Source organism: Balaenoptera borealis (genome assembly GCF_965194805.1).
Source record: "Balaenoptera borealis genome assembly, chromosome: 10".
NCBI lineage: Eukaryota > Metazoa > Chordata > Mammalia > Artiodactyla > Balaenopteridae > Balaenoptera > Balaenoptera borealis.
The window spans coordinates 106,043,715-106,070,869 of NC_138874.1; the positions used below are offsets into that span (position 1 = coordinate 106,043,715).

Sequence of the window (27,155 nt, forward strand, 5' to 3'; positions counted from 1 at the left end):
AAAGAAAACTGGCACATAATATATATACCAGCTACATCTTAGCAAGTAACATGCAAGAGAAATACTTTCTATTTAATTTGAAGCAATTCAATCAATTAAGATCTAGTTGCATCAAAACAAGCAACTTTTTTAAAAGATAATATCTTATAATAGAAAGCATTAACCTGAGACCCTAGAGAAAATCCCTTATCTGAGGCAAATGGTGAAATCTGAAAACTCAGAGACTAGAAATAAAAAATTACAGCAATAAATTCTGTGGAATAGAGAACCTTCAACAAAACAAAGCTGAGCACTCGAAAAGCCTGGAAATGAAGTAAGGTTATATACCCGATTATTAACTCACAGTTTGGGGAAACAGAGCATTTTCCATGGGGGAGAAATCCTTCCGATGGATGGCCCATGAGAAATGCTCTATTAACAACTCAGGTTATATAGAAAATAGGTGAATCCACTTTGCAAGAAATGCACCCCCCAACCCCACGAATCCCCAAACAAAACGAACCAAACAAAAACTCCAAGCATATAGGGTTTGCATGTGTATAACAAGTCAAAGCAAATCTGAGGAAAAAATGAAGCAATAACCCAATAAATGTAAAGGAGTAAGGGTAATCGAAATTCATAGAATTTTAGAAATGAGACCAAATAAATCATCCAGTCTAACATCCTTATTTCACAGATGAGGAAACTGAGGCACAGAGAAGAAGTAACTTCTCAATGTCAGATTGGAGTCAACAAGGAAAATAGCCAAAATTGATGAATAACGGCTGCATGAAAATAGTAGTTCTTTTGTATCTAATGAATCACATATGTTAATAAGGTTAAACGCATACCAGGTTGTACCTTACAGGACACTGTATTTAATCAGGAGACAGGAGAGCCAACAAAGAAGGCAATGTAGGTTTTGTCCTGCTAGAGTGTAAGCTCCTTGAAGGCAGTTTGCCTTGCACTAAATAAATGTTTACTGAATTTTCATTTCTAGAACTATATTCTTAAAACAGCCATGCTACAACTCTCTCTCTGTGTGTGTGTGTGTGTGTGTGTGTGTGTGTGTGTGTGTGTGTGTGTGTATGTGTTGCACTGTTTTGTTCTTTGGTAAGGAAAGGTAAAGACTTAGGTAAGCTTTAATGGATAAAGCAAGTCAGTGTTTGAATATAAACTGTAAAAACAGTATTTTCCTTCCTCCTAGTCAAAAAAAAAAACCCTCCAAAAACCCAACTGCGAAGAACTTTAACAAATATACCAACTGAAAATATAGGCATGACAAATAACTCTAGCTGCTTTGTTTTGAAAGTGATATAATAGGGAAGTCTTAATGAGACCTTCAAGAATCATTCCAGAGATAGCACTTGTTTTCCCAGGCTTCAAAAAGATAAAATGAAGACATAGCATTTGAGGCTTAGTGGATTAATGCTGATTTTTTTTTCACCTCTGGAGTGCTGGATTTAAACTGTATATGGCCTCTGTTCAATTTTTAGTGGGCACAGGTCCATGTTCAAAAACCACCACACATGTGGGAACTATTCCCAAGCAATTGGTACTGTGTGGTCAGAAATGGGACAAGATTGGCAGTAAGGGTGCCAGAGGCCAGGACGCAGGTGCACTGCAGAGCTGCACACAAAAGTCCTAAAATCTGCATGTGTTTGAGTCATACCTAACTCTAGGGACTCTGATGGTTACTACTTTTCATGAGCATTTTTTAAAAAAATCAACATCACCCACTTCTGCTGTTAAAAAAAAAATCAATCAGTATTACATAACAGCATGAACTATTTTACCATTCTATTATTAAATACTGTATTGTTTCCTTAAATCTCGTGCCAGAACCGACCCAGACACCCATTAAAGTGGGAGATACAGAAGTTCTCTTTCCATGCCCCACTCAAAGTGTTCTGGCTCAGGCCCCTCTTCCCCTCTCCTTGAAAGAAAAAAAAAGGCTTTTAATTTCAAGGTATAAAAATAAGTAAAATGATAGTTTTAGCCACCACACTTCTTGGCCTATCATAACACAACTGGAAGACAAGCTGTAAATACTTGTCTTCAGTGTCAAGAGTAGAAAGTGTCACACCCAGCAGTTCCATGGGACTTCTAAATCAGCTGGTAGCCTTCATCACTCATACCGGTTTTCTAAAAAGCACTTGGGAATATGCTGACAAGGCTCAGCAATGTGCAGAATATTAAATATCTTTCCTGCAATACACCGGTGACTTAAGTCTGTCTCTTACTGGGCCATATGTACAGCTGTGCTGGAAAAGGAAGCTATTAACTATATTAAAAAACTAGAAATATTACCAATAAAGAGATCTCATCAAATATGTGGTCCCCATTTATCCACAAAGAAAGAAAATCTTAGGGATTTAATAACATATGAAAATCACTTTGAATGCAATAACATCACAAGCGCTCTTGATAACATTTAGAAGCATTTTCCTCCCCGAAAGTTCTAATCCATTCCATATAGTAGCCAATAGAGAATTTCTGTAGGGAGACTATGATATTGGAGTATCGCTTACAGCCAACTTTATTGTAATTGTGATCCTGCCAAAGATAAGGAGTAAAACAAGAAGAAACTTTAAAAGCTTATTTCATCCTCAGAATCTCTGGGTTCACACAGTTAGGCCTACTTTCACTTGGAAAACTTATATTTCAGAGAAGGCCTGTAGTATATCATCCATTCACACTAAAAGTACTGTAAATGCAGTATGAAATTTGAAGATGCAATATACTTAAAAGTTTACATTCAAAACACTTCTAAATATTATTTAGTAAGGTCATCTAAAATTGGCAATTTGAAATAAATTATTTGGTGATTATCCATTTTTCAGTTTAAATTTGATGAAGAACTCCTCAGAAGTAACTGAATGCTACTTTGTAGGTACCAAACAGTGTTATTAAAATCATTGATATATATTCAACTTTACACTTTCTTTAAACCTTTTTCTCTCCTTTTAAAATATTTTCATCTCTTCAGTTAAATATTTACCATTTTCCTCCAGCATTCCTAGTATTACTTATCTCTCTACCCTTTTACCCTACATATATTAAACCTTAGGTAAAGACCTGATTAAAAAAAATTTTTTTCAATAAAAACTCCAATCAACAGAAGCTTGCAGGAAGATATGTACAGAAAGAACATGAGATGGCTGTTTTAAAATATAAGAACATGAACTTCTAGAAAGTTATTACAGAAGTTCTTCTTAAAAGCATAAATAAATTTCAGTTACAACTAAAACAGCAAAGCTATTTTGAAATCTGAAGTCCTCTTATAAATTCAACCTATATTTTTCTCACTAATTCCATCAACTTTAATGTTCTCTCAGACTAGAGAAATTATAAGTTTAAGCAAGGGGTGACTATCTCTATCTCAGAAAACATACTATTTTCAATTTAAGACATATATCCTACTTTTAACTTATATTATGGTTTTTTAAATTAGAATATATCTAACCTAAGTTTGGAAGTCATATTAAAAAGCCCATGTTTTTATTGAAGATGTCATTAAATCATTTCATCACAAGAATTTAATCACTGTCTCCGATCTGACCAGCATTTAATATGGTCTAAACACACTGGCTTTACAGAACTAACTTTGAAGTAATTGCATTCAAGGTTGAGGATATCTGTACATACTCTTAAAGCTTTTTTCTTTTAATAGCTTTAGACTCCATCAAGATGTACTGACCCTTAAATTTGAGCTAAAATAAAAGCCAACTGTGTTTATAATGATGAAATAAAATACTGAGTTCTAAATTTGGTAATTTACCACTTGACAGCTTCAGAATTCAATTTAAAAAAAAATATATATATATATATATAAAAAAGACGTCATATTGGCAGACTTAATTTTCTGATGTTCCATTTTCTGAAAAACTATTAATGTTTAAAGATTGTAATAATTGACATACATGTTGTTTTAACTGGTCAACACTATGGTCCAGTCCTCTTATTAAGTAATGAAACAATGTTTACTTAAAATCCTGCGCAAAATATTCAATTATTGAAGATGTTTACCTCAAACAAATGAGAGAGTAATGGATCATTAAAGACTCCACTTAAAAAATGTTTCTTCACAAGGGCTATTTTTACTTCAGACTCATGCAAATATGGTGTTTAAAACTGGGTCATATTTCAGTCCAAAAACCAATGCCCCAGATAGACAAATAATTTCCAAGAACAGGAAATCCATAAATGAGATAATACTTAAACTCCCCCCAATTCAAAATAAATTACATAACTTACTCTGTTTTCCTTCTTTGTTTGTCCTCAAAGATGTCATTGAGATTGATGGCCACCTGCCCTAAAAACTTATCCAGACCCACCAGGGACCTGTGCATAACTACGAGGAAAAGGATGTATTTCTCTGGATTCCCCTGCATTAGCAAACCAGGCAGCTCAAAAGAGGCCTCTTCCTTCCAGACTGGCTCAAGGGTTTTCTCAGCTACCGAGGTGGAGTACTTCTCCTTGCCCAGCTGAATTATAGTGTACGTGTCATTGGTGCCACTTTTGCCTTTTGGCTTAAGAGCTTTGGCTTGGAGCACTGTGACCTGCACGTGGGTCGGAAACCACTTTTGGGCTTGCTCGGAAAGCATCATTCTGTCCTTTTTCTCTGCACCGAGTTCACCAGCGCAGGCAGGGCCCCTCCCGCAGGGAGAGCCTGACTCCTTAATCACTGCATCCTAAGGACACTTAACGGAGACAGGCAAACTCACAGCTGCCCGACTTCCCAAGGGCTGATGTCCAAACGCCTTGCTAGGGCAGCCTGGGGGCACAGCTGCTCTGGGGGTCCCCTTTCCTCTGGAGAAGCACAGGGGCCCACCATCACCTGGCCGCGCAGTCCAGGCCTCCGCGCGGAGGCCCGCGCCTCGCGTCCGCACCTCCACGTTCCGCCGGCCCCCGGGACTGGCCCTCGGCGGTGACTGGTGGCTCCCAGGCCTCCCTGCAGGTGAGGCCAGGCCGCCAAGGCCCGAACGGAGGGCGGCGGAGGTGGGAGGGCGCCCCCGCCCCAATTCGCAGCCCCGGGCTTCCCGCCCGCCTCCTCCGCGCCTCCCGCCCGGCCGGCGCTGATCCGCGGGCCCGGCTGGGCTCCTCCTCCCGACCCCGGTAATACGAACCGCCGGCGGCTCGTGCGGCCTCGCTCCCTCTCGCAAACCTCTCCCTCCTCCTCCCCCTCGCCTCGGCTCCTCCTCTCGGGCGGGCCTGGGGGCGGGGGCGGGTCGCTGTGGGGTGGAGTGGGACGGGGGGCGGGGTACGCTGCCGCTCCGGCGCGGGAGGACCGCGGGGTGGGCCGCTGGCGGAAGGACGGCGGGCGCGGGGTTCGGCCTCGCCGCGCCGGCGGCTCCTAGCACCGGGCGGGCGGCGGCACTTCCGGGTTGTCCTTCTCCATCTTGATCTCGGGAATGCGACGGGGCGGGGCAGGGCCGGGCGGGACCCCGGGGTCAAGGGTCAGCACCTCCCCGGTTGCCGTGGTGACCGGGGGCGTGTCGCGCGGGCGCTGAGGCCATGAGCTGGGAGTCCAGTGCTGGATGTTCCTCGAGCAGTTTCGTACCCGCTTTGAGCCTGGCACCGTGCTGGGCGCTGGGAACGTGGGGGTCTGCACGGGCTGGCAGGGGGGCTCTGGGGACAGAGAGAGGAGACTGCTCCGAGGGGAGGCAGTCAAGGCCCGGGGCACGCCCGGTCTTGGGAGAGACCCAGTTTAAATCTTTGGAAGCTGTCTTTGCTGTACCGTGGATGCCCAGTGCCTGGCACCGAGCGGGCGTTGGATGAATGGTGGTGAAATAAATCAGTCCCTTTAACTGGCCGAAAACATACTTTTCCCCAACCCCTTATCCACTCTTCTCTTTTTGAAACGAGAGAAGGCTGCTAATTGCCTGGAATGACATCCCCCACTCAGACGACAGGAGAAAGGGAAGCGGATAAAAGATTCCAAAGCTAACACAGGGCTTAATAAATTAGATCCCGGGAGGCACTGGGCTGGAATCAGAAGACCTGGTTCTGATCCCACATCTGCCACCATCGAATGTATGACCTTGGTCAAGTCATTTCCCTTCCCTGAGCCTCGTTTTCTTCACAGGTAAAACAGGTCTCCGGAAAGTCTGAGACGCCATCGCCACTCTGTGGGCTTACGCGTCCAAAGGACCCCCTTGGACACTCACAGTCTGTTAGTCTATCTAACTTCAGAAGCCAAATGCAGAGGTGATTCTGGTCGTATTCAGCTAAGTCAACTAAGAAAAGCAAACAGCCTCCCTCACCAAGGGCAACCGACAAGTTCCTTACCTGCCCTGAGGTCAAGTCCTGAGGGACACCAGCGCTGTTGGAATGCAAGGGACGGTGTTAAGAAAATGTGGATGTGTTAATACTGCATTTTTTCTGAAACCAGCCTGATCTAATGGGAAAAGTTTGGGTAATGGCTGATGAGTCAGGAGGCTTGCTTGATGTCCCGACTGCCAGAAATTCAGTACAAAGCTTGTGATGGGCACTTAGCTTCCTGAGACAAGGAACTTAGATTCTGGGAGCCTGGATTTCCTAGTCCATAAATTGTTGATAAAATTGCTACTATACAGTTGGGAGGGGTATTAAGAGATTATACATATTCATTTCCTGGCATAGTATGGAACATAATTCTAAGTCTCCCTTCCTCCCTCTATTTATTACAAGAGACATTCTATCTTTATTGTATTTATTTCTGTTCATGTCTTATCTTCCCAAGGAAAGTCTAACCTCTTTGGATTTGCCTTGTGTATCATGGATCATCCCTTCACAGTGTTTAGCAGGCAGGAGACGCTCAATTATTGAATGCCCTTCTCCCTTTACAAGACTAATTTTGAGAGTAAAACAATATGATAGGTGTGCATACACTTTTCCAACTTAAAATGACTATAAAAGTGTATTGTGTTTATTATTTTCAGGCAATGTTTAAAACTTTTCAATTTGGGGAGAACATTGTGTTCTCCATGTTTTCTCGCTATCCTCATGGATACTAGCTGCAGCACTTAAAACTCTTAAGAAACAAGGGTCTTTTCATTATTTTTTGAATGGAGGTATGGGAGGGACCAATGCATTTGTGTCAGAAGAGCAACCATACAGTTGGAAAACCTTAGGGGGAGAGGGGATAACGTTATATTTTATTTTAATCTTGTGGAAAGAAGATACTCTCCTGACTCTAAAGGACAGCACCACAAACCTCAAAACTACTCAGATTCCAGCACATTCTTTCAAGGACCCACTGACACTTGCTCGCATCTATAGATTTCATTTATTGGAAACCACAGTTTTTTAGTGCTGCTTACACACAGTGGCTGGTGTATGCTCTGCATGAAGTAGGCACTCTAAAAAGAGACATTAGATTAATTTACCACCAAGACATTCAGGGAACCAAACTACAGATGAATCTTGAATAATCTTGAGCCATCTAGAATGAAAAGACCTGGTTTTAGGTCATTCTGATGAAAGTTTACTATAAAATGTAAAAAAGAGGCAGAATTTTCCATCTCTGAGAGACAGTATATGAAAAAGCCATGTGTAGAAAACAGAACAAAATCATCATACTGTTAATATTGCACCTGGATCCCAGAGTGGGCAGCTGTCAACCTGAAAGAAAAATATTCTCAGGGATTTTTAAAGGGTGCATTGGAATAGTCAACAGTGAAATTTCAACCAGGATGTCCAGGGAGAAATAAATTGACACCTGAAACTTACAAAAACAAGATAAACATCATGAAAACAACTTAAGTGTAGAATTGTTATAAATTGCACTTTAAAAGTCCTCATGTCTCTATTAAAAGTTGTAATTAAATAAGAAATAGGCAACTATAATAGTGAATGTGTGTTTCTAAAGAGTTTAAAATTGTTTGGTAAGCTTTATTAATGATTATAAACTTGTTTACAAGTATCATTTCACCCATCTGAAATATAGCCATCTCTAGGGTAGAAGTTGGCAGCAATGGTTCACAGCAATGCAGTAACAGACTCCAACAAAATTCAGGGAATACTCTAAAAGCAAGAGCTGAACAAATGGAATTACTAACATCTCTCCCTGTTGCACCTAAATTTCTTTTGAGTTTTCCCAAAACTTGGCTAGATCCAAAATTGTTTAGTTTTACTATCTGGCAAGATCAGAAGTCATGACTTAATGTTCTAAGCCAAAATAAGAAAATAGCATATTCTTGCCCCGGAGAAAGCAAATAAACAAACAAATCAAAATGAACTAAATAGAATCTTGAATTGCATTATAAAAGTGTTTTTCTATAAGAAAGTGGTTTTTTTTCTTTTTTGATTATTTGTATTAAGAGTAAAAACATGTCAGTCGAGTCAAATATATGGTTGGCTCATTGTGAAATATAATGGTAATTATGTAAGATCTGAGATCAAAGTGGTTCTACAAAAATGTTTATTGTCTTACAGTTTAAAGATTCTTTTTACTAATTTTAAAATATACAAGGACCATAATTTAAACAGGGAAAAAGGATTGCATTCATAAGGACAACATACCAGAATTAAAGGAGTCACTTTTTAAAAATTATCCTATGACTAATGATATGTCCAGATATGTTTGGTGTAATTCCAAAAATCAAGGGCTTGGGAAAATAACATATCTTCAAGGAGGAAAATGCTGAAATTTCTAACTGTTAACAATACTGCTGCAATGAATAAAAATGATGTTGGCCAGAAAGTAAAAATAATCAATACTTATTCTTCCATCGTGGAGGATTCCACAGATGAAAATATTTACTAAGTGCTGCACCTTTAATAAAATCCCATAAGGAGACTTATTCTAAGCATCATCATGAATCTTTCCATTTTTTTCCCCCTTTGGGCATCAGCATCTTCAAAATTAAGACTTGCAAATCTATTGTAGGACAATTATAGTGCTCTTAGTTTTTAAATAGCCCACATATACATTGCGTAACATATACATTATGTACCAGATATTGTTTTCCAGATGGAGGTTCAGAAACATAGGGCAACAAGAAGCTTTCCCAATGTACCATTACAATCTTCAGACTGCAGATACACACACACACATGCTGCAAATATACATACAACTCAATGTATATAAAATTTATATACATATACAATATGGCAAAACTCAGGGTTATGTTGGAGATACCGTACATAGATAAACTCCACATAATCAGTCGAAAAGTAAACTTGGCAAGCCGATTAGAAATTATAATAGCTATTAACTAGTATTGGGGTTTTTTGGTGATTGTTTTGTTTTTATCACTGATTAATTTGTCTCTGGGATTGGGCAGTGTATGGACACAGTTTGTGTTGCAGGAGAAGCAGTGTGGTGTGTAGTTTAAAGTGCTCTAGTCAACAGCCTGTGTCTTAATCCCAGGGCTACGGATTCCTAGCTACATATCTTTAGGGAAGTAATTTTCCTTCTTTGGACCTCTGTTTATTCATTTGTAAAGTAAGAGTCTATAATAGGAAGCACTTAAAGCATTTTCTATCATTTAATAATTTTAAGTAGTACATCCATAACACAAAGAAGCAAATTGCATTATCATTATCTAATTGAATTTGGTCAATATACTAAAGCAGATCCCCTTTTTATGTAATTTATTAATGAAGGATTTTCTAATTCAGGAGAAAAAGATCTTCAAAATGAGAGCTCCCTCTCCCAGATGAAAATGATCATCACAGAAAGGAAGTAAATATAACTTTTATTTATAGACCCTGAATGAGGAAATTGACACTAACAACTCAAGATTTGGAAGAAATTACGTAAAGCGGTTTTGAAAAGTATTAAACTTTTCATTTGTAGTAATAAACCTAACTTCTATTCATATTACTTGTAGCTTTTTCAATCTATGAAGACATGCTGAGAAGGGTAAGAATTTGTGGACCAGAATACATATTTGTACATAAAAATGTTTTGTATGGATGTTTTTTAATTTCCTCTTCATGGTATCTTACTATTATGTTGTGCAATTTTTGTTTCCTCAACAAAGTCAATACATGTTAATGAACAGAACGTGAACTGATTTACTTTAATACTTTATGGTATTGGGTCAAATGAATAAGCCCAATTTGATCTTTTCTCCTTCCAAAGGATGTTTAAATTGTTTCTAATTTTTCAGTATCATAGACAATGCTGCAGAGGTATCCATATATGTCTCCTATGCACATGTGCAGGGCATTTTTTTTTTTTTGGTAATCATGCCTCTTTTTGACAACTGACAATGAAATTATTAGGAGTTTGTGAATGATAGTGTGAAAAACCCATGGGCCTGAGCATCAGAAGACATGAGTTCTAATCCTGGCTCTGCAACTAAGGAGTTGTAGACGTGACAAGTCATAATCTTTCTGTGCCTCTGAGGCCCCTTCCACCTCCAGAATTCTCAAAGTTATATATAAAAATAAATAGATAAAATACTTTACATAATATATTATATATTACATATATAATAAGCATATAACATATTATAAATTTTACATGTTGTATATAGTATATAATATCTAATAACATATCATATATGCATACATAATATGTATAATTTATAATATAATATAATGTATAATAATGTTATATGTTAATATATATGATTTGTTTCTATGTATACATATATTGTATATATTGATAAAATAAACTAAGTTTATATATGTATACAATTACTGAAAAGCAGAGATTATTGCTATTGGAGAAAGATTTTACAAAAACACAGGTATCTGTTTTCAAGTTGTGATTGTCTCACCATCATGAGTCTTACTGAAATCTTCCAGAACATTGCTACTTTTATGGATATATGTGGAAGTTAACAAGGACGGGATAACTTTGATTATTATTGAAAGAAATGTTTATCAGAGTTACATAAACTTATCATCCTTGTACTTTGTAAACATCTGTTAATATTTTTTCATGACCAGTTAAAATCCAAGATGGAGGATTTTTCAAAACAAATAATAAGGGATTAGAATTACAATATTTCAGGAACTAATATATACGTTCTTTTGGAGAGCATTAAGCTGGTGAGCAGCTGGCAAAACCATTTGATGGGACGTTTTTCTCCCCCTACATAAGATCTAGAGCTCTCTCTCCCTTTCTACTTATTTAATCTATCCAAAACAAAGTAGAGGACTTTAAAAGTATTTGTTATATTTTGTGTGTTTGATATAAAGCCTGGGGAAAAGCATTTCATTTTGAGGGCTATACCCAATTCTTCTTGTCCTAAGGTCAGATTTCTGCTAAGCAGTTTTCAATCAGCCTGAACAATGTTTTAGTCCATCTGAATGTCTGATAATAAAAATAGTTTTGGCTTACAACCGGGTGCTTATCTTTTACATGGTCTGGATTAGGTCACCTTCTGAGCACTTATAGGTTATGATATAGGGAATGATGATTTCGAAACCATATTATAATCATTTTCTAGTTATTGAAATGATCATTGATGATCTACATAGCCAAAATTAAGCATCAGACTTAGTTTGGCAAAGTAGACCTAAAAGCAGTACTTGCTTCCAAAAAGTAAGGGAATAATGGAAAGAACATTGGACTGAGAGAGGCCATCTGGGTCAACCAACCAACAGCATGTATGACCTTGAGCAACTTAAATTCTTCTTTAGTAAAATAGCAACTTGTACATTTCTTCTACTTCCAAACTTGGATCTCAGGTTATCCAGAACTACTTCCCAATGGACTCACATCAACAAACAACTGTGTTTTACCGTGGTTGTTTATCAGGCTTACCCAGGAGGATAAGGTGTTTAGATTGTGTAATTTGTGCCTGTAACTGTGCTCTTGTAACCTGAGGTCTTAAGAAAAATTAAGGAAGTTTTTTTTAAAAAACTCCTGTCCAAACTACAAAGTGCATTGTATGAATTTCTAAGCTCAAGTTTTGACTAAATCATCTTTGTAATTTCAAGGGGTTTTGTTTTCCTTTTCTACATACACTTGCACATTGGAAAGGAATGGAGCAAACTAGCTTTGTAAAAATGAAGTCCGGTGCATTAGGCACCTCAGGAATCAAGGGCTTGCAACATTCTCTAAAACAAGACTTTCTCCAAAGCTCCTGGGATACAGGCACTCACTCAGATAGAAACGTTCACTCAACTTTCATTGAGTGCCCATCCCAGGAAAGGTTTTGTCCCTTAGGCACTACCAGTGTGACCTTTGGAAAATGATGTAAACTCTCTAAATTTAGGTTTGCTCGTCTGCCAAATGGGTTGTTGGGAGGATGAAATGAGGGGTCATGTAAAGTTCAGAGAGGGCCTGGCACATAGGAAGTTCTCAAAAGATGTTCATTGCTATTGGGTTGGTGGTACAATTCCACTTCTCTTTGCAACGGCTTTCCTCATATCTGAAGACAACGGCTAGCAGCGCGGTTGTTCTGGGCTATTCTTCACCAGGGGGTTAAGGATCTGGAGCTGCAGCAGGTGCTTCTCTAGCTCAGCGGAGAAGCTGAGAGAGCCAGCCAGTGGAGACCCTGAGTTACTTTAGTTTCAAGCCAAACCCAATGTTGTTAGACACTTTTTTCCAAATAAAAATAAAATAACTCCTTAATATTTCAGACCTTCATTTAATATTTAATACTGACTTTTTAAAGTATCATTTTAACAACTTAATTAGACAGATTTTGAGTTGCAGAAAAATAACGAAGACTCCCTAAATTATGTACCTTCTATCTCTACAAGTAGCTGAATTAGAAACTTAAGTAATAGATAATATACCAGATAATATTGTAATATACTAGATTTTTACTTAGAATTGTGATGAATTTAAAAACAAAAGTATGACATCCTTTGGTACACCTAGTAACATAAACATTCAGCGACTAATCAGTGTTTTCGAACTCCCATGTACCACTCTAATTTTAAGCATGTTATCTCTGTACTAATAATAATAGCTAATATTTGCTGATTGCTCACCTTACGCTAAATTCTTTAACATTGCATTCTCATTTAATTGGAAAGAGATAAAGCTACAGCCAACACAGACATCACCATTGCCTTTTCCTATCCCATCACAAAGAAGGAGGAAGGTTGTACGGTAGACTGTCCTCTTACGCATCGCTCACATCAGGATGAGGCAGGAAACTTGGAAACCAAATCCTTCATATCCTTTGAACAACTCTTGTACCTCAATTGGCTTTAAGCATTATCGTAGCATCCTTGACACAATCCCAGAGCCTAACACTGCTTTAGTGAAAGCGCAGAGACAAACAAAAGACAATTGGTCTATTTTGCAGCTCATGGCATACTCCCTGGGGCAGCAGTCTGTTCTGTGGTGTTTGGCATCCATAAACTGCAGAGGGATTGTAATGCATTAGTGAACTCTATCTTTTGAAAAAAAAAGTCACTTTTGATATCACTTCATTCTTCTGCTTTCATAACCCAATGTTGGGACATTGTTGGGTTTTCATTCAGGAGACCAAGGCTCACATACCACCTCAGCCTACTAATTATGTTTATTAGACATTTGCTGGAGAGTAAAACACAATAATATATGGAAAAACATGCTGTAAACTATAAAGAATTTTACAAATATGAAATTTTATCATAATTTTTAGTCCTGTATCTCTTACATGCGTACCTACTAGCATTCACACTTTTTCTTCTAGCATCAATAGTTGCTTAGAAGGATAAGTGTTGGACAGATTTAAAAGAAAGAAAATTCTCGTTTACCATCGTTCAAGCTAAGTTCAACTCAATCAGATTTATAAGGTAATGAATAAATAACAACTTGAAAGCTACATAGATAAATATATGTGCTGGGTCAAATATACCGTACTTAGACAGACTAAATTTAAATTTATTTTGGAATGAGAATCCCAGTGCCCTCTTGGAAAAACAGACCTTAGCAAGCTCATGTGGTTGTAAGGTTGATAATATGTTGATAACACCTTATGTGCTTCTCATTCTTAGTTATACCTGGTCCCCTTGTGACTTTCCTCCTAGTTTCAGGCAGCAGCTAGGAAAACCAGACTTACTGCACCAGGGTCCAGTATCAGCTTTGCCATGTCAAAGTAACCAGTAAGGGAAGAGGTAACAAAAGCCAAGGTTTATGCAGTAAACAAAGAATTTTGGAAGAATACAATTGATGGAAGAATTAGACTGGACAAAGATTTTACCAGTCAGGGAGAAGGGAAAAAAATAAGAATACTGGCACAGAAGGTCAAGCTTTTTTGATATTTTTTAATGTCTCCATGACATTTCTCTTCCTGCTCTTGTTGAGCATAAGAATTGGGCATATTGTTGACAGAGCCTCCAGACCAAAAGAGGTTATCACCTGTATCTTGTCTCCTGGGAGGGTCCTTGAAAGTGAACAAGGTACTAGAGCTCCCCAATCCCTTGCACCACGCTGCCTTGGAGCAGCAACTGTAGCAGTAGAACATCAGGGCAGGGGAACCCTAGGTAGAGAAGATCCAAGGTAACCCCCTGAGCCTCCTGTCATCAGAGAGGCACCAGAAAACTTCTGAGAATTTCATCTTCCCCAGAGAGGTGTGAAAATGACTAAGAAACCACTGGTAGACTTAAATGATCGTCCAAATCAGGACTGGAAAGGTTTGGAGTACATGGATCCAAGACCAGGAACCGCCCATGATGGCACCTACAAATATTTCTATACATAAGGAGGTGCTATTGGGAATGGATTCCAACAGCCATGGACGCACCCTGGCTGGTCCCCTGGGCCTCAAATTCAGTTCAGCCCTTAGAACTTCAGTTCTGTCCCAGGGAGAAGGGTAGGGAGGCAGAAGTTATTACCTGAGTTTAAAACCTGAAATTATTAAATTTATCCAGTTATGTTTTCTGGATGAATTTTGACAGGGATAGAAATGGGAGAATCAAAACAGAGATTAAGTTGAATAATAGGGAAAATAGTTACATTTCTTACATATCACCCGAGGCTGTGGCCTAAAATACTATACTTACTACAAGGAGTAATACATTATAAGCAAAGTGAAGTGATTGCCAGAGCCCATGGATTTGAGGGGTCCCTCCATGATGTTATAAGATGGTGTTGGATCCCCTTTTCTATCAGCTTATGGTGGTACATTAGGACTAAATGTTAAAATGTATTAGCATATATAACAAACACAACAAATGTATTAACCTGAAGTGATGTCTCTAGTGAACTTGGTCCTAAAAATCACCTGCGGTGGATTGGACACCTGACCTCTCAACAGCAAACAGGGAAAAGATGTAGAGCCTTGATTGATTCCAATGGCAGTTGAAATTGATATTGTGGTGTGGCTTTTTGCAAAGTTAATGCAAATTTTGCATGCATTAATGGAAATATAGTTCATGAAGGTGCTCCAGTATTCTCCTTCACTCTCCTCTCCTGTTGCAGCAGATCACTGATCTGTGCCCCGGCCTGAGGACATTTCCTCTGCGCAGGTAATGCGTCTCATCCCTTGTCGTCTCAAGGTTTTGCGTCTTCTATTCTCCCTTCTCCCTCCTGCATCTCAGCTGTTTTCTTCTCTACTGTATCAAATCTCATCAATATACGTATTCTCTAATACTTCTCATATTAAAACAACAATCGCTCATTTGACCTTACATCCCCTCCAGCTACCACCCCACTTTTCTATTTCTTTTTGGAGGAAAACTTCCTGAAAGTCTTGTCAAGATTTGCTCTCTCTTTCTCCCATTTTCTACTGAAAGTGTTCCAATCAGATTTTATCTTCCCTACTCTACACCTACATGTTGCCAGAGTCAATGTTCAGTCCTCATCTTATTGGACAGATTAGCAACATTTGATACAGTTAATCACTCAGAGCTTTCTTTCATCCATGAGGTAAAACTGATGTTAGAATTTAGGGAGCAAAGACGTCTTAGAACAACACCAAGGTTCAAAGTGATGGCCTACTCTGTTGTAGTATTGGATGTATTATAGTTTAATGTCATTGTGATATATGATGCTTAGTAATGAAAATATAAACCAAGAGCTAGTTTCCTGTACTCATTTAGTGTATTTTTTCAATTATGTTTAAAATATGTTTTATATCCACCCACTGCTTCCACCATAAAAGTTATCAAACAGCCTATACTAGGTGCTTCTCTAAAAAGCATGATCACTAAAGACAACTCTTATTTGGTAGCTCTAACAAGGGACTTGGAGCTTGGACTTCAGGTGTAAATATCTGCATCCTGGGACCTTTCTCTGGTTTGGTGATGTTAAGAGTCTCACAGGCCCAATTCAACTTTTCTTGAGGCAGGGCATATCAGAGTAGCTCTGACTCTGTCCCCATGGCTGTGGCTGGATGGAGGGAGAGATCTGGGACCCCACAGTCTGTAGAGGATTTCGCCTTTATTAGGGAAGTGGACAAAGCCAATTCTCTTGGAGTAGGCTGTTGGTAGGCAGCTACGATGAATGACATATAAAACATTAAAACACAGACATTGAAGACTTTTGGTGTGGGTCAAATTCCAGGGTCAAGCTTCATTTAGGAACAAAAATGCATTCTACTTCTCAGCTTAATGAAATAAAGTGTTCACAATCACTAAATGTAAGCTCTTGTAACGTCGATGTTGTATGATTGAAGCCCATATTACTCCAAGCATTTATTTCTATATTCTATTAGTGTTTGTAGATTGTTTTCTTTCAATTGTTGGACTAATAATGACTGCAAATTATAATTGCTAATATTCTCTAGAGTAGAAAGCTTTCAAATCACCTCCCAGCATTAATACCTATTTAAAAAAAAACTGAGTTGCATTTGGAATTTCCTGGATTCTTCTGTTTGTCATGCAAATATTCAGCTCTACTCTTTTTATGATAATATGAAATAAAGTAGTTTCTCATAGTAACATTGTAAATCATTTGCTTTCTATTATATACAGCTGGTTTTATTACTGTAATGATTTTCTGTGAGTGCCTATTGCAGAACGCATAAGATGCAATGTGATATTCCTTTATTCAGAATTTATATGTAATTATTGTTTGCCCAGAAATAATGAGATAATTTGGAAATACAGTAATTTATTGTAATACATTTCTTTTTAATATGTATCTACAATGAGGGGGAAAAAAATCTAAATTTCTAAAAATGACATGCCATCTCTTTTTGTTGTATAGACTAGAGTTTTCATCTCACTGAAAATTCAGAATCAAAATCAGAAACAGCTGAGGTAGTTACTCGGGTGCCTTCCTTCAGCTTATTCAAAAGAACATAGGATGAACGGTAAGAATTAAGTAAACCACAAATTATTTTGGAGTGTCTGGTTTGCATTATAAATAAATTTTTCACTGCTGGTTGTTTTTTCAAAAATATTGCCTGTATTTTTGATATTCATTCCTGTGATCTAATGTAAACTATGTCCTACCAGTTTAACGTATTGTTTGTTCATGATTACATTTTTTTATTACAGTCATATGCTGTAAATATTTCTCACTCTGCTCTTTTGGCTCTCCCCCAAATAGCAATAGTCTTTAAGACATGTCATGGAAAGCGTTATTAAGAAAACTATCCCGCTTTCATGTTGGCACATACTAATTTCACACCTTGAATAGAGTCTAACCACATCAACAACGACGTATCCATTTTTAAGACATGGAATTAAAGTTTATTTATTAAGAGGCAACAACAACAAAAAGTCAAAATAGAGCATCACTCTGGCACCAAAATTTTTTTCCTTATTGGTCTGGACAAGAATTTTTAAATACTTGCTGGTAAATTTGCATTAGTTTGTAGTTTGGTTTTGAAGTCTAAATGTTTGTGAACCTTTTCTTATATACTTGAAAATGGTAAATTTAGATAATATTCTCATATTTCATTCTTAATTACAAAGGTAGTCTCACCATCACAATGTATCCTGTATTAACAGGGAAGAAAGAAGATTTCTAGTTATTGTCTGTAGGCCATATATTTTAGAAGTGTGTTTAATTCTCACTACAATGTTCTGTTTTATTCTCATTTTCTTGGTGGCTCCATATGAAGGAGCAGAAAGTTTATAAGAGGGGGCAGAGCAGGGTAACACTGTACCAAGAAAGGTCTTGTGAGGCAGGTGTGATGGATAGGATTCTCTTCTTTGAAAAGGACATCAGTGATGGAGGGGGCAGCGTGATGCTGACTGTGCCCAGAGAAAGCCATGGGCACCATCCACACAGGGGCCACCGTACTGGTGGACATAGGGACCCAGGGAACCAGCTAGAGCAGCAATATGAGAAAAACCTCTCCATACAACCAGCTAGTGACCAGTTACCTTCCTCTTCCCAGGGGTGTGAGTTCTTCAAAGGGGGAAGGGTCATCTCAAGCCATGTCCCCTCCCCCTCTTGCCTCACTCCCACTTAAAAGGAAGGCCAACCCGCCTTGCCCTCCCAGGTCCCTTGAGCCACACATCTGGGGTAAGGTAAGGTTGGGTGAGTGCTTTGAAGAAGATGTAAATTGAACTTTATAAGCCAGACCAGATAGGTTTGCGTTTAAATTCCAGAGTGGCCAGAATATTATGAGAGCTGCTGAAGATATTCTGAAGGGATGTGTTGATCATTAACTTCTTAAAAAACCACCAGAAAACCTATTGATCAAGCCAGGAGAAGTTTATTAGACCTACTGCAATAAAAGAGAACACCACCTTGACAAAGTCTCAGGGGTGCCTCAAAGTGGGGAGTTGGGAAAGGGCCTAAGGGTCTGGGCTGGTGATGCTGGGGCAGGTTTTGCGAGGCAGGAGTAGGGGTCACTGGGTGAGACGGGGCAGTCTGTGACCTAACAGCTTTGGCTAAGTGCAAATCAAGACTCCAGTCTTGGAATGAACCTTGTTGAGCAAGTAGCTAGTCTTGATCAGTAAGCTATTTAGTTGACTCTTGTCTTCCAGAATGGGTTTATGATGTTATCTTCCAAAACAAGTGTTTTCCGGACCAAACTGCCTAGTGATTTTGCTTGATCTCAGTAACGTTTAACACGGGGACCGGACATTTTTCCTGGCGTCAGTACTTCTTATCCCACGGATAAGAAATTACAAGCCTTCCAATGAGAAAGATAGGCTTTCCCAAAACAATGTTAAAAGCAGTGATTGGATAAACACAAATCCAGTTCATGTTTATACTCCACTTCATTGAGACTTTGAAATAAATCAGTTGTACTATATCATTATCCTCAATTGCAATTGGAAACTAACCTTGTCCAAGATCACAAAACGAATCAGAGGAAGAGTTCGGATTCAAACCCAGGTCTGCGTAAGAACCCTCTGGCTTAGATATTTGCCACCCCACTGACTTGGGTTGCTATGCTCTGACCTTAAAAATCTGTTTTTGTTTTTTTTTTCCCCACTGTACCGTACTACCTCCAATGAAAGTAGAGCTAAGCCATTTTTCTTAGCAGAGCTTCAGTACAATTTATTTTTTCCTTTAGTGCTTAAAACAAGAATATGTCCTTGGCAGGACGCATGTTGGTACTTCGTTTCATGCTCTCTTGCACCGTCTGTTATTTCTGTCTTTTCTCTTCAATAACATTGCAAAAAGCTGGAGCTGCTTCTTACACTTCTTTGATATCTTCCAGCACTTAGAGGGTGCTAAGCATAGACTAGGAAAGCAATACTACATTGAATTGAATTGAAATGTTTACCACTCCTTGGGTAATCACATCTCCACTACAGAGTTTTAGCTACTATTTAAAACACAGTTGCTCTGCCAAATATTTGTTGTAAAGAATAAGCAAATATTTCCCAAAATGTTCAGGCAAGCACATTACCACTGCAAACAGATATTTCACTGGGAAGTTTTTCTCTTACATTCAAAAATCTTAAAAAAAAAAAAAAAAGTCACAGTGCCTCATCTGTATCAGAAGTAAAGATAAAACTACAGACACATTTGTAAAACAAAGACCAACTGGCATTTCAGCTCCAAAACAGAGGGTGGATTTTCTCCATATGTTAATCAAAGATGGTCGTTTCAGCCAACTCATGAGATGGTGGCGGTTGGTCCCCAAATATGCTAAATAAAACAAAACAAACAAACAAAACCTCTTATAGGGAGTGGAGTAAGGACGGAAAAATGCGTGTGTGTGTTGGGGGGGGCGGGTACTTGTTTTCCTGAGAACATTCTTCAGAAGCTGTAGCCTTTCAATGCTCCTTAGCTGCCCCTCCTCACCTCCACGGACCACCTGCAGACCTTCTGGCTGACCTTTTGCTCTTTAGGGTTGCCACAAAGACTCACATCTCTTGATTTTTTTACCTGGATTAAAATGCTGGCAATTGGGGACCTTATGCAATGTTATTTCCGGAGGGTCCCACATTCATCTAGGGACAGCCAGAGCGCCAACCATTTTCATGAAGAGTACTTGTTTTCCATAAAATTTTGAACTGTTAAAAGATGAAGGAAACGAGCACAAGGTGACCAGTGGTCACGGTGCTTTTAGTGGTTTATTTTGAAATTTAGTGAAACAGACATTTTACTGTCAGCATTTCGATGATGATCGCTCACTGCTTCTTCTTTGAGGAGGCGGCGAGGTAGTTAGGAGTGGTTCTTAACCACGGGTAATGGAGAGTGCATCTGCCCAGTTGAAAACTTCAAAACAAATGGAGCGTGTGCATTGCAGACTCTAAGAAACCGTTTGTTCTTTTTCCAATGAAGATCAACTAGCAGAGCAGAATGGAAAACCAGGTAATTCTTTTAGATCCCAAAGCTTTGATTTCAAATTACCTAGAAAATGTATGGGTTGCATTTTTGTGGTGGTGTCGAAACTGAAGCAATTTTTGGAGTTATTTAGCAAACAGGTTTAATTATCCATTTTATTAAGTGATCAGACTCAACGACAAACATGCAGGGAATTCAGAAAAAAATCCGGTCTTCCATGAGGATAATTTGCAGCAGAAATGGGCTCTTTTTATCTGACAGGTGAAGCATGCTCCCCTGCTTTGGAGAGAAAACACATTAACCCTCCCTCTCCCTACCTCTCATTTCTTCTCTCTTCTTTGGTTTTTACTTTTCTCCACTTTCCCTCTACTTCCAGTGCAAACTCATTGTTTTATTGTTCCTAGTTCAGAATGCTTGGAGTTGTATAGACAAAACATTTCTTTGTTTGATAAAGAAATTGCCATTTTTATACAAGGTCACGTTCAAGTTACTGCCTACAGTGTCATTACAGTTTCTTATATATTTACCTCCTTTGGAGCGTCCCTTTTCAAACTATACCCTTTTAACCAAAAAACAAACTAAAATGACTTGTTCTGGGTGGGCTTTGAATAAGGGCCTTTTATCATGAGACCCTCCATAATGCCACATGAATGTCACAAAGGCTTTTCAGGTAAGGGGGCTGTGATTGTCTAGATACAGAAGCTCTGCAGAGAAATATTTCTCCAAGCATTTGATGGCTAGGAGGGAACGAATACTTTGATTCTGAAGAATGTCACCTATTCCTCAGCTTTTATCTCTGTTTGGTTTTCGGGGAGTTGGCCTCCAGTTTGATAACAGGTCTCGCCCTTGTCTTGTGGCCAAACCTTCTGGTACCTGGTCCCTGTGTTCTGCCTCCTCAGTGCCCACTCTCTCCTTTTGTCTGCTTGTTTTGACCTTGGTTTTTTAACCTCATTAACTCAGGCTACACAAACCTCTAGCGGAGGCCAACTGTACCCTTCAGGCACACGGCTGCCCCCTCCCGATGCGGCCGCTGCTGGGAGCCCAGGCCCAGCTAACCGAGAACAGACACTCCCACTTGGTTAGGATCTTCCCTCAGGGAGCCAGAGTTGAGTTCAAGTAGGTTAAAGCATTACATTTGTAAATTTGTAAAGGATCAAGTTGTGAGAAGAAGGGCAATCTTGTTCTTTGAGACTTTATTAGCCAGTAAATGCAATATGATACATTTATAGGAGCGAAGACCCAGATTTTCTGAACTTCACTGAGCCAGAAAGATGTGTTTTATTTCATAGAGTTTATGGAATAACTGCAGCATAGGTATGTTTTTACAAGACACGACATTGACTTGAGGTAATCATAAAGTAAAAATGGGCAGTAACTACCTTCAGGTCTAAGTATAATTTATATACATATTTACCCAATCAAATGCAAAGACCCCAAACCAGATGTTTTTCATTTTTGCTTTAATTTTTAAGCTCTTTCGTTGCTTTTTCGATGTAAAAGAAGTTGGATTAACCTTTATAAAAAATGTTGCTTGCAAGCTGGTATAGAACGCATAATAGAATGCACTGACTACGGCAACAAACATTCATATCAGCAAAAAGTGACATGAGGTCATATTAAAAAGTTCCTCACTGTGACAAAATAAATCAGAACGCCTTACAGCTTGTTATCATTTTGCTAAGAAAACAGAGCTACTGAAACTTTTAGATGGAAAACCTGAACATAGGCAAGAAAGGTTTTACAGATGATGCCAAAATTCTAGAGCTGTATGTTGACACAGGACTACTTTAATATTGTTATTTTTGTTATGCATTCTTGTTATTTTTCCATTCTATTCTTGTCATTTCTTGGCTCCTGAAAACTAAATGTTCTGTGGGGCAAAAGCTATACATTTTAGGACCAGCATGAAGGGCAGTACAAACTATTTAGGGAAGGCAGAGAGTATAAATAACAGGGATAGAAAATTGTTAGATAAGTAGGTAGATAGGTAGATGTTAGATGACAGATAGATAGATAGATAGATAGATCGATAGATAGATGATAAATAGATGGTGACCCTTAATTTCGAATCTCTTGTTTGTATTTATCATATGCTGGAAAATTAGCTGACTTAGCAAGAAGTTTTCAAGGAAGGACATAAATAAATTTAGATGGTTGGCTTAAAAATATTTATTATTTTTAATTATTGAAGTGTTTTTTTCGATTTAGAATGGCAAAAATGTGGTAGCACTTCATTAATTTCTACTCTTGTGCATTCTTAGTGCACATGAGACAAACAAATCAAGTGACACAAAACAAAGCGTGAGAGTCTCTGATCACCCTCCTACTCTTGTGTCCCACTCAAAGGTGGGCGTGGTCAGAGTTGGATGTACATTCTTTCAGTCCTCTTCTATGTGTTTCACACATATATGTACCTATCTATACGTATCTTGTTTATATACATAAGATCAACACATATATATATATATGTATATAAATTCTTCAGTTTCTCAAACTGCATATGTCATGGAGCTCTTTTTAGGCAAGTACACATAAGTCAACTTCTTTCTTTTTATTGACCTCATAGAATTTCATAGCATGAATCTATCATTATTCAGTTCTCTATTATAGTACATTGTAGTTATTTCCAGTGTTTTACTGTTATAAAATTCTATGGTGAATATCCCTGTGAATTGCTTTTTAAAAAGTGGGAGTATTTCTTTACGATAGTTTCCCAGAAATGAAATTGCTGGGTCAAATAGTAAGCCTTTTTAAAATTTTATAGGTTTTGCTGAACTGCCTTCCAAGAAGCTTATCTTTTCACTAAATGTATGAGTGCCTGTTTTCTCACCTCCTTAAAAGCCCTTGAGATTACACATCTTTTTTGGTTTGTTTTATCTTTTCAATTGTGTGAGTGAACATTTATATTTTATTATTGTTTCAATAATTTATTTACTTAATTATAAGTAAACTTAATTGAGCATTTATTTCTTTATTTAATATACAGTTTTTTTGTGAATTGCCTATTCATATTTTGTCCATTTTTCTTTTTTTTAATTTATCTTCAGTAATTTGTTGAAGCTTTTATGTATTTTGGATTTAATATTCTCTCTGTTAAGTTTGTTGCAAGTATTTTCTACTAGTCATTTTTTCTTTTTTTTTGCTTTGTTTATCTTTGAATACTGTTGGAGCATGTAAAACTATTGCTAGCACTTAAACATTTCAAGAAATCAGTTAGCTAACATATATATATATATATATATATATATATATATATATATATATATATATTCAGTTCCACATTAGTTAAATAATTTTTAAAACCTAAACTTGAATTTTATTTATTATACTCTGAGTTTGTTCAAAGTACCTTTTAAAGTTTTTTCTCTAGACCTTAACTCCTTCCTTATTAAAAACACTGTTCCATATTATCACTTTCACCTTTTAAATTTTGTGTGTGTAAAAGGATATCAAAATATGAAAGGTTTATTTTAACACCTGTGGCAGACAGACCCTAAGGTGACCCCCAATGAACCCTGCCTTCTGATGTTCGCATCCTTATATAATCTCCTCCCTTTGAGTGTGGGCAGGACCTGTGACTTGCTTTTAACTCTTAGAATATGGCAAGGATGATGGGATATGACTCCCATTACATCACATTATATGAATTTCTTTCTAGATCTCAGTCTCATGCTGCTCTTGAAGAATTAAGCTGTCATGTTGTGAACTGCCTATGGAGAAGTTCATGTGGCAAGTAGCATGGACAGCCTCTAGGAACTAAGGGTGTCAGTCATACAGCACCAAGAAATGAATTCTGTCAACCACCAGAATGAGAATGGAAACAGATTCTTCCCCAGTCGAGTCTCCAGATGAGATCACAACCTAGCTAGTACTTTGACTGTAGCCTTGTTAGACTCTTAGCAGAGCAGCTATGCTATGCCAGACTCCTGAACCACAGAAACTTTAAAATAATAAACATGTATTGCTTTAAACTGCTATGTTTGTAGTAGTTTGTTACACAGCAATAGGTAGCTAAAATAGCACCCACGTTTGAAATATACCCAGATACCTTTAGGGAAAAAAAAGTGGTAAGGACTGGAGAATTGAATTATCAGTTCTTTGGCACTATGCATAATCATATTAGAAAGCTGTGCCATAAAGTATAATGCTTTATGAAAAAGGAAATTGTTATGTTTTTCTAGCCCTTATAATGTAGTTTCAAGATTGTATTATACTGTTAATGTATTAGAGGAAGCCTAGAAACTAGGGGAAACTGATAGACTAAGTTTTAAAATTCCTGGAAATATGTTGGATAAAATGCCTAGCATAATTAATGATGAGTCTAACTAGTGGTATTTCACCTATGTAGATATTAAAACAAATACAGCCACCACACTGGAGCTTTCAGACTCACAGCTATTTATATGTTTCATGAACAAAGCTGTAACTGACAATAAGAAGTGAGAAAACAAAATCTTCTTTTCAACAGAGGAATTTCTAACTCTCTTCCATCACCAGCCTTCCTCTGCTCCCCCCTCCCCAACCCCCTATTTCTCTCAGTGATAACTTTCCTGATTTGTCTTTCATTTCACATTTTCCTTTTCTTTCTTGCTTTTTCCCTCCCTTTTGCTCATCATGTATATAAATCCAAATATTGAGATACTGTTTTTTAAAAAAATTTACTAGCTTTAAGGATTCAGCTTTAAAAAATCTAATATCAAATAATTCTGTGGTCAGACGATATTTTTTCAGATTCAGCATGTTAAAAAAAGTGTCATTGTTAAACTGCTTAAGGAACAGAGATAAATGACTTCATTCCCTTTGTGCTATGAGGATTCCCCTGAGACATGTGTTCTGGTTCATGTCTGAGCCCCTTTAAACTTGCTCTAGTGTAGTGCATGTTTATTTCAAGTTTAACAGTCTTTGCCTTTCTCCAGCCTTCACTCTTGTCAATCTTGATATGAGACTCCCTTTCTGCCCAAAAGGTCTAGACAACGAATTCCATGCCACTTGACATCTCGGTTCTCACCTTTTCCAACTTTGCCTGTATTTATAGATGTCAGAATAAATTTCCAGCTTATTTTCCAAAATTGCACACACTTTTCACTTTCTGCCTTGCATTATTATTATTATTTCTGCACCTGTCTTATCTTTAGTTTTTGGAGAGCTGAATCCCATAATTCCTGGAACTACACTTTGCAAATAATAAGCAAAATAAGTGACTAAGTATATGAGTACCTATTAAACGTTAAAGATGCTTTAAAGACATTTAATCCAGTGGTTCTTGGATGTCAGATTTCACAGACTGGGGAAATTAGAAGGTGGGTGACTTAGAATTGCCAGTTTTTATTTTGCCAAGAAGTATAAATGAACAATTATCTTCTATCATCATTTCATAAAACACAGTATAAAAACAAAATGGGGTTTATAAATAAAGATCAACATGCACAAACAAAATTCAAAGGACATAATGTCAGGATAAAAGATTGGTCCTTCCCCCAAGCAGATATGTCAACTTTAAAATAATTTGTGTATTTTATTCTCCTTGCTTTTCTCATTTAGCAGCAGACAGCTGAAATCTTCATATTGTACTGGCACAGTCTGTGTATTTTAGAAATCACTGAGGTAGTCTGACCTTCCACTCAATGAAAGCATCCTCTTTAAACCACCTTGGATAAGATATGCTTGTTTCACATCAGCCTTCAGACAGTTTCCTGACTCTTGCTTGAGATTAGTGATAGGTGGGGAAAAGGATCGCAGTGGGAGGTCCCCCAAAATCTGCCGTCTACCCTTCTGGCACTTAGAGAAAGGCAGATGTGTAAAAGAAAGCAAGGCTTTTTATTCTGCAGTGGAATATATATTAAAACAAGGTGCTAGTGAAAACTGAGACTTTTTTACACTCTTTGTTGTTTCATTCTTCCATTTTGGGCAGAGGGTAAGAGTGGGTGTATGTCAAAGGTGGTTTTTCCCAGTATTTCCAACTAAACCCCAAACTTGAAAAGATTATTCAGATGAATTTAGAAATAACCCATTTTATATTTTAACTTTTTATTTGGAAATAATTTCAGAATCACAGGAATTTGCAAAAATAGTGGAGTTCCCATATATCCTTCACCTACCTTGCCCCAATGATAATACCTTATATAACCATAGTACCTTAGGGAACTGACATTGGTACAATGCTATTAACTAAACTATAGGCCCTGTTCAGATTTTATCAGTTTTTACATGTACCCCCCCTTTTTTTGATGTGTAGTATTATATCGCATGTATAGGTTCATGTAACCACCAACACTATCCAGTACAGAAGCATTCCATCACCACAATGAAACACTCTTGGGTACCCCTTTACATTGCAAATTTTTAATAATATGTTTTATTAGCATAGGGTGATCATAACCATATTCATTTAAACTCAAGAGGTGAAGGGTGGAATCTTCTGAGAGCTGGAATTGGAGGGTACACTTTGAGCCATAGAGAGCTGGAGTAACATTGGAGTTTCTGGTGATACCCTTACTGCCTTGCCCAGCCTTAGATTTACCCAAGGTATGGATGGTGAATCAAAGATCATGGGAGAGTCAGTGAATGAGAGATCATGGAAAATGGTTGAGAAGAAAATGAGCCAATCCCAGAGGCAAGCCATAAGCCAAGAAGAATTGTGCTGGAA

At 38.0% G+C, this 27,155-nt stretch overlaps 1 protein-coding gene and 1 long non-coding RNA gene across 6 annotated transcripts in view; one reads left to right on the forward strand and one right to left on the reverse strand.

The window, feature by feature from the left end:
- The window catches only part of RAB11FIP2 (RAB11 family interacting protein 2), a 41,663-nt gene extending 36,277 nt beyond the window's left edge, over positions 1–5,386 (reverse strand). For 4 of the 5 annotated variants that reach the window (XR_014248970.1, XM_082407253.1, XM_082407255.1 and 1 more), the window contains exon 1: positions 4,237–5,386. Coding sequence is in view for 4 of the 5 variants with exons in the window: in XM_082407253.1 (XP_082263379.1) it covers positions 4,237–4,589 (353 nt within the window). In the remaining variant the exon portion in view is untranslated. The remainder of the gene's footprint in view (positions 1–4,236) is intronic. The other variant, XM_082407254.1, reaches the window with a different exon arrangement.
- Positions 5,387–16,264: 10,878 nt separating this feature from the next.
- Positions 16,265–24,480, forward strand: LOC309635705. The gene is made up of 2 exons (XR_014248976.1): positions 16,265–17,120; positions 24,168–24,480. It is a non-coding gene; the product is annotated as an uncharacterized lncRNA (long non-coding RNA).
- Positions 24,481–27,155: the final 2,675 nt, after the last annotated feature.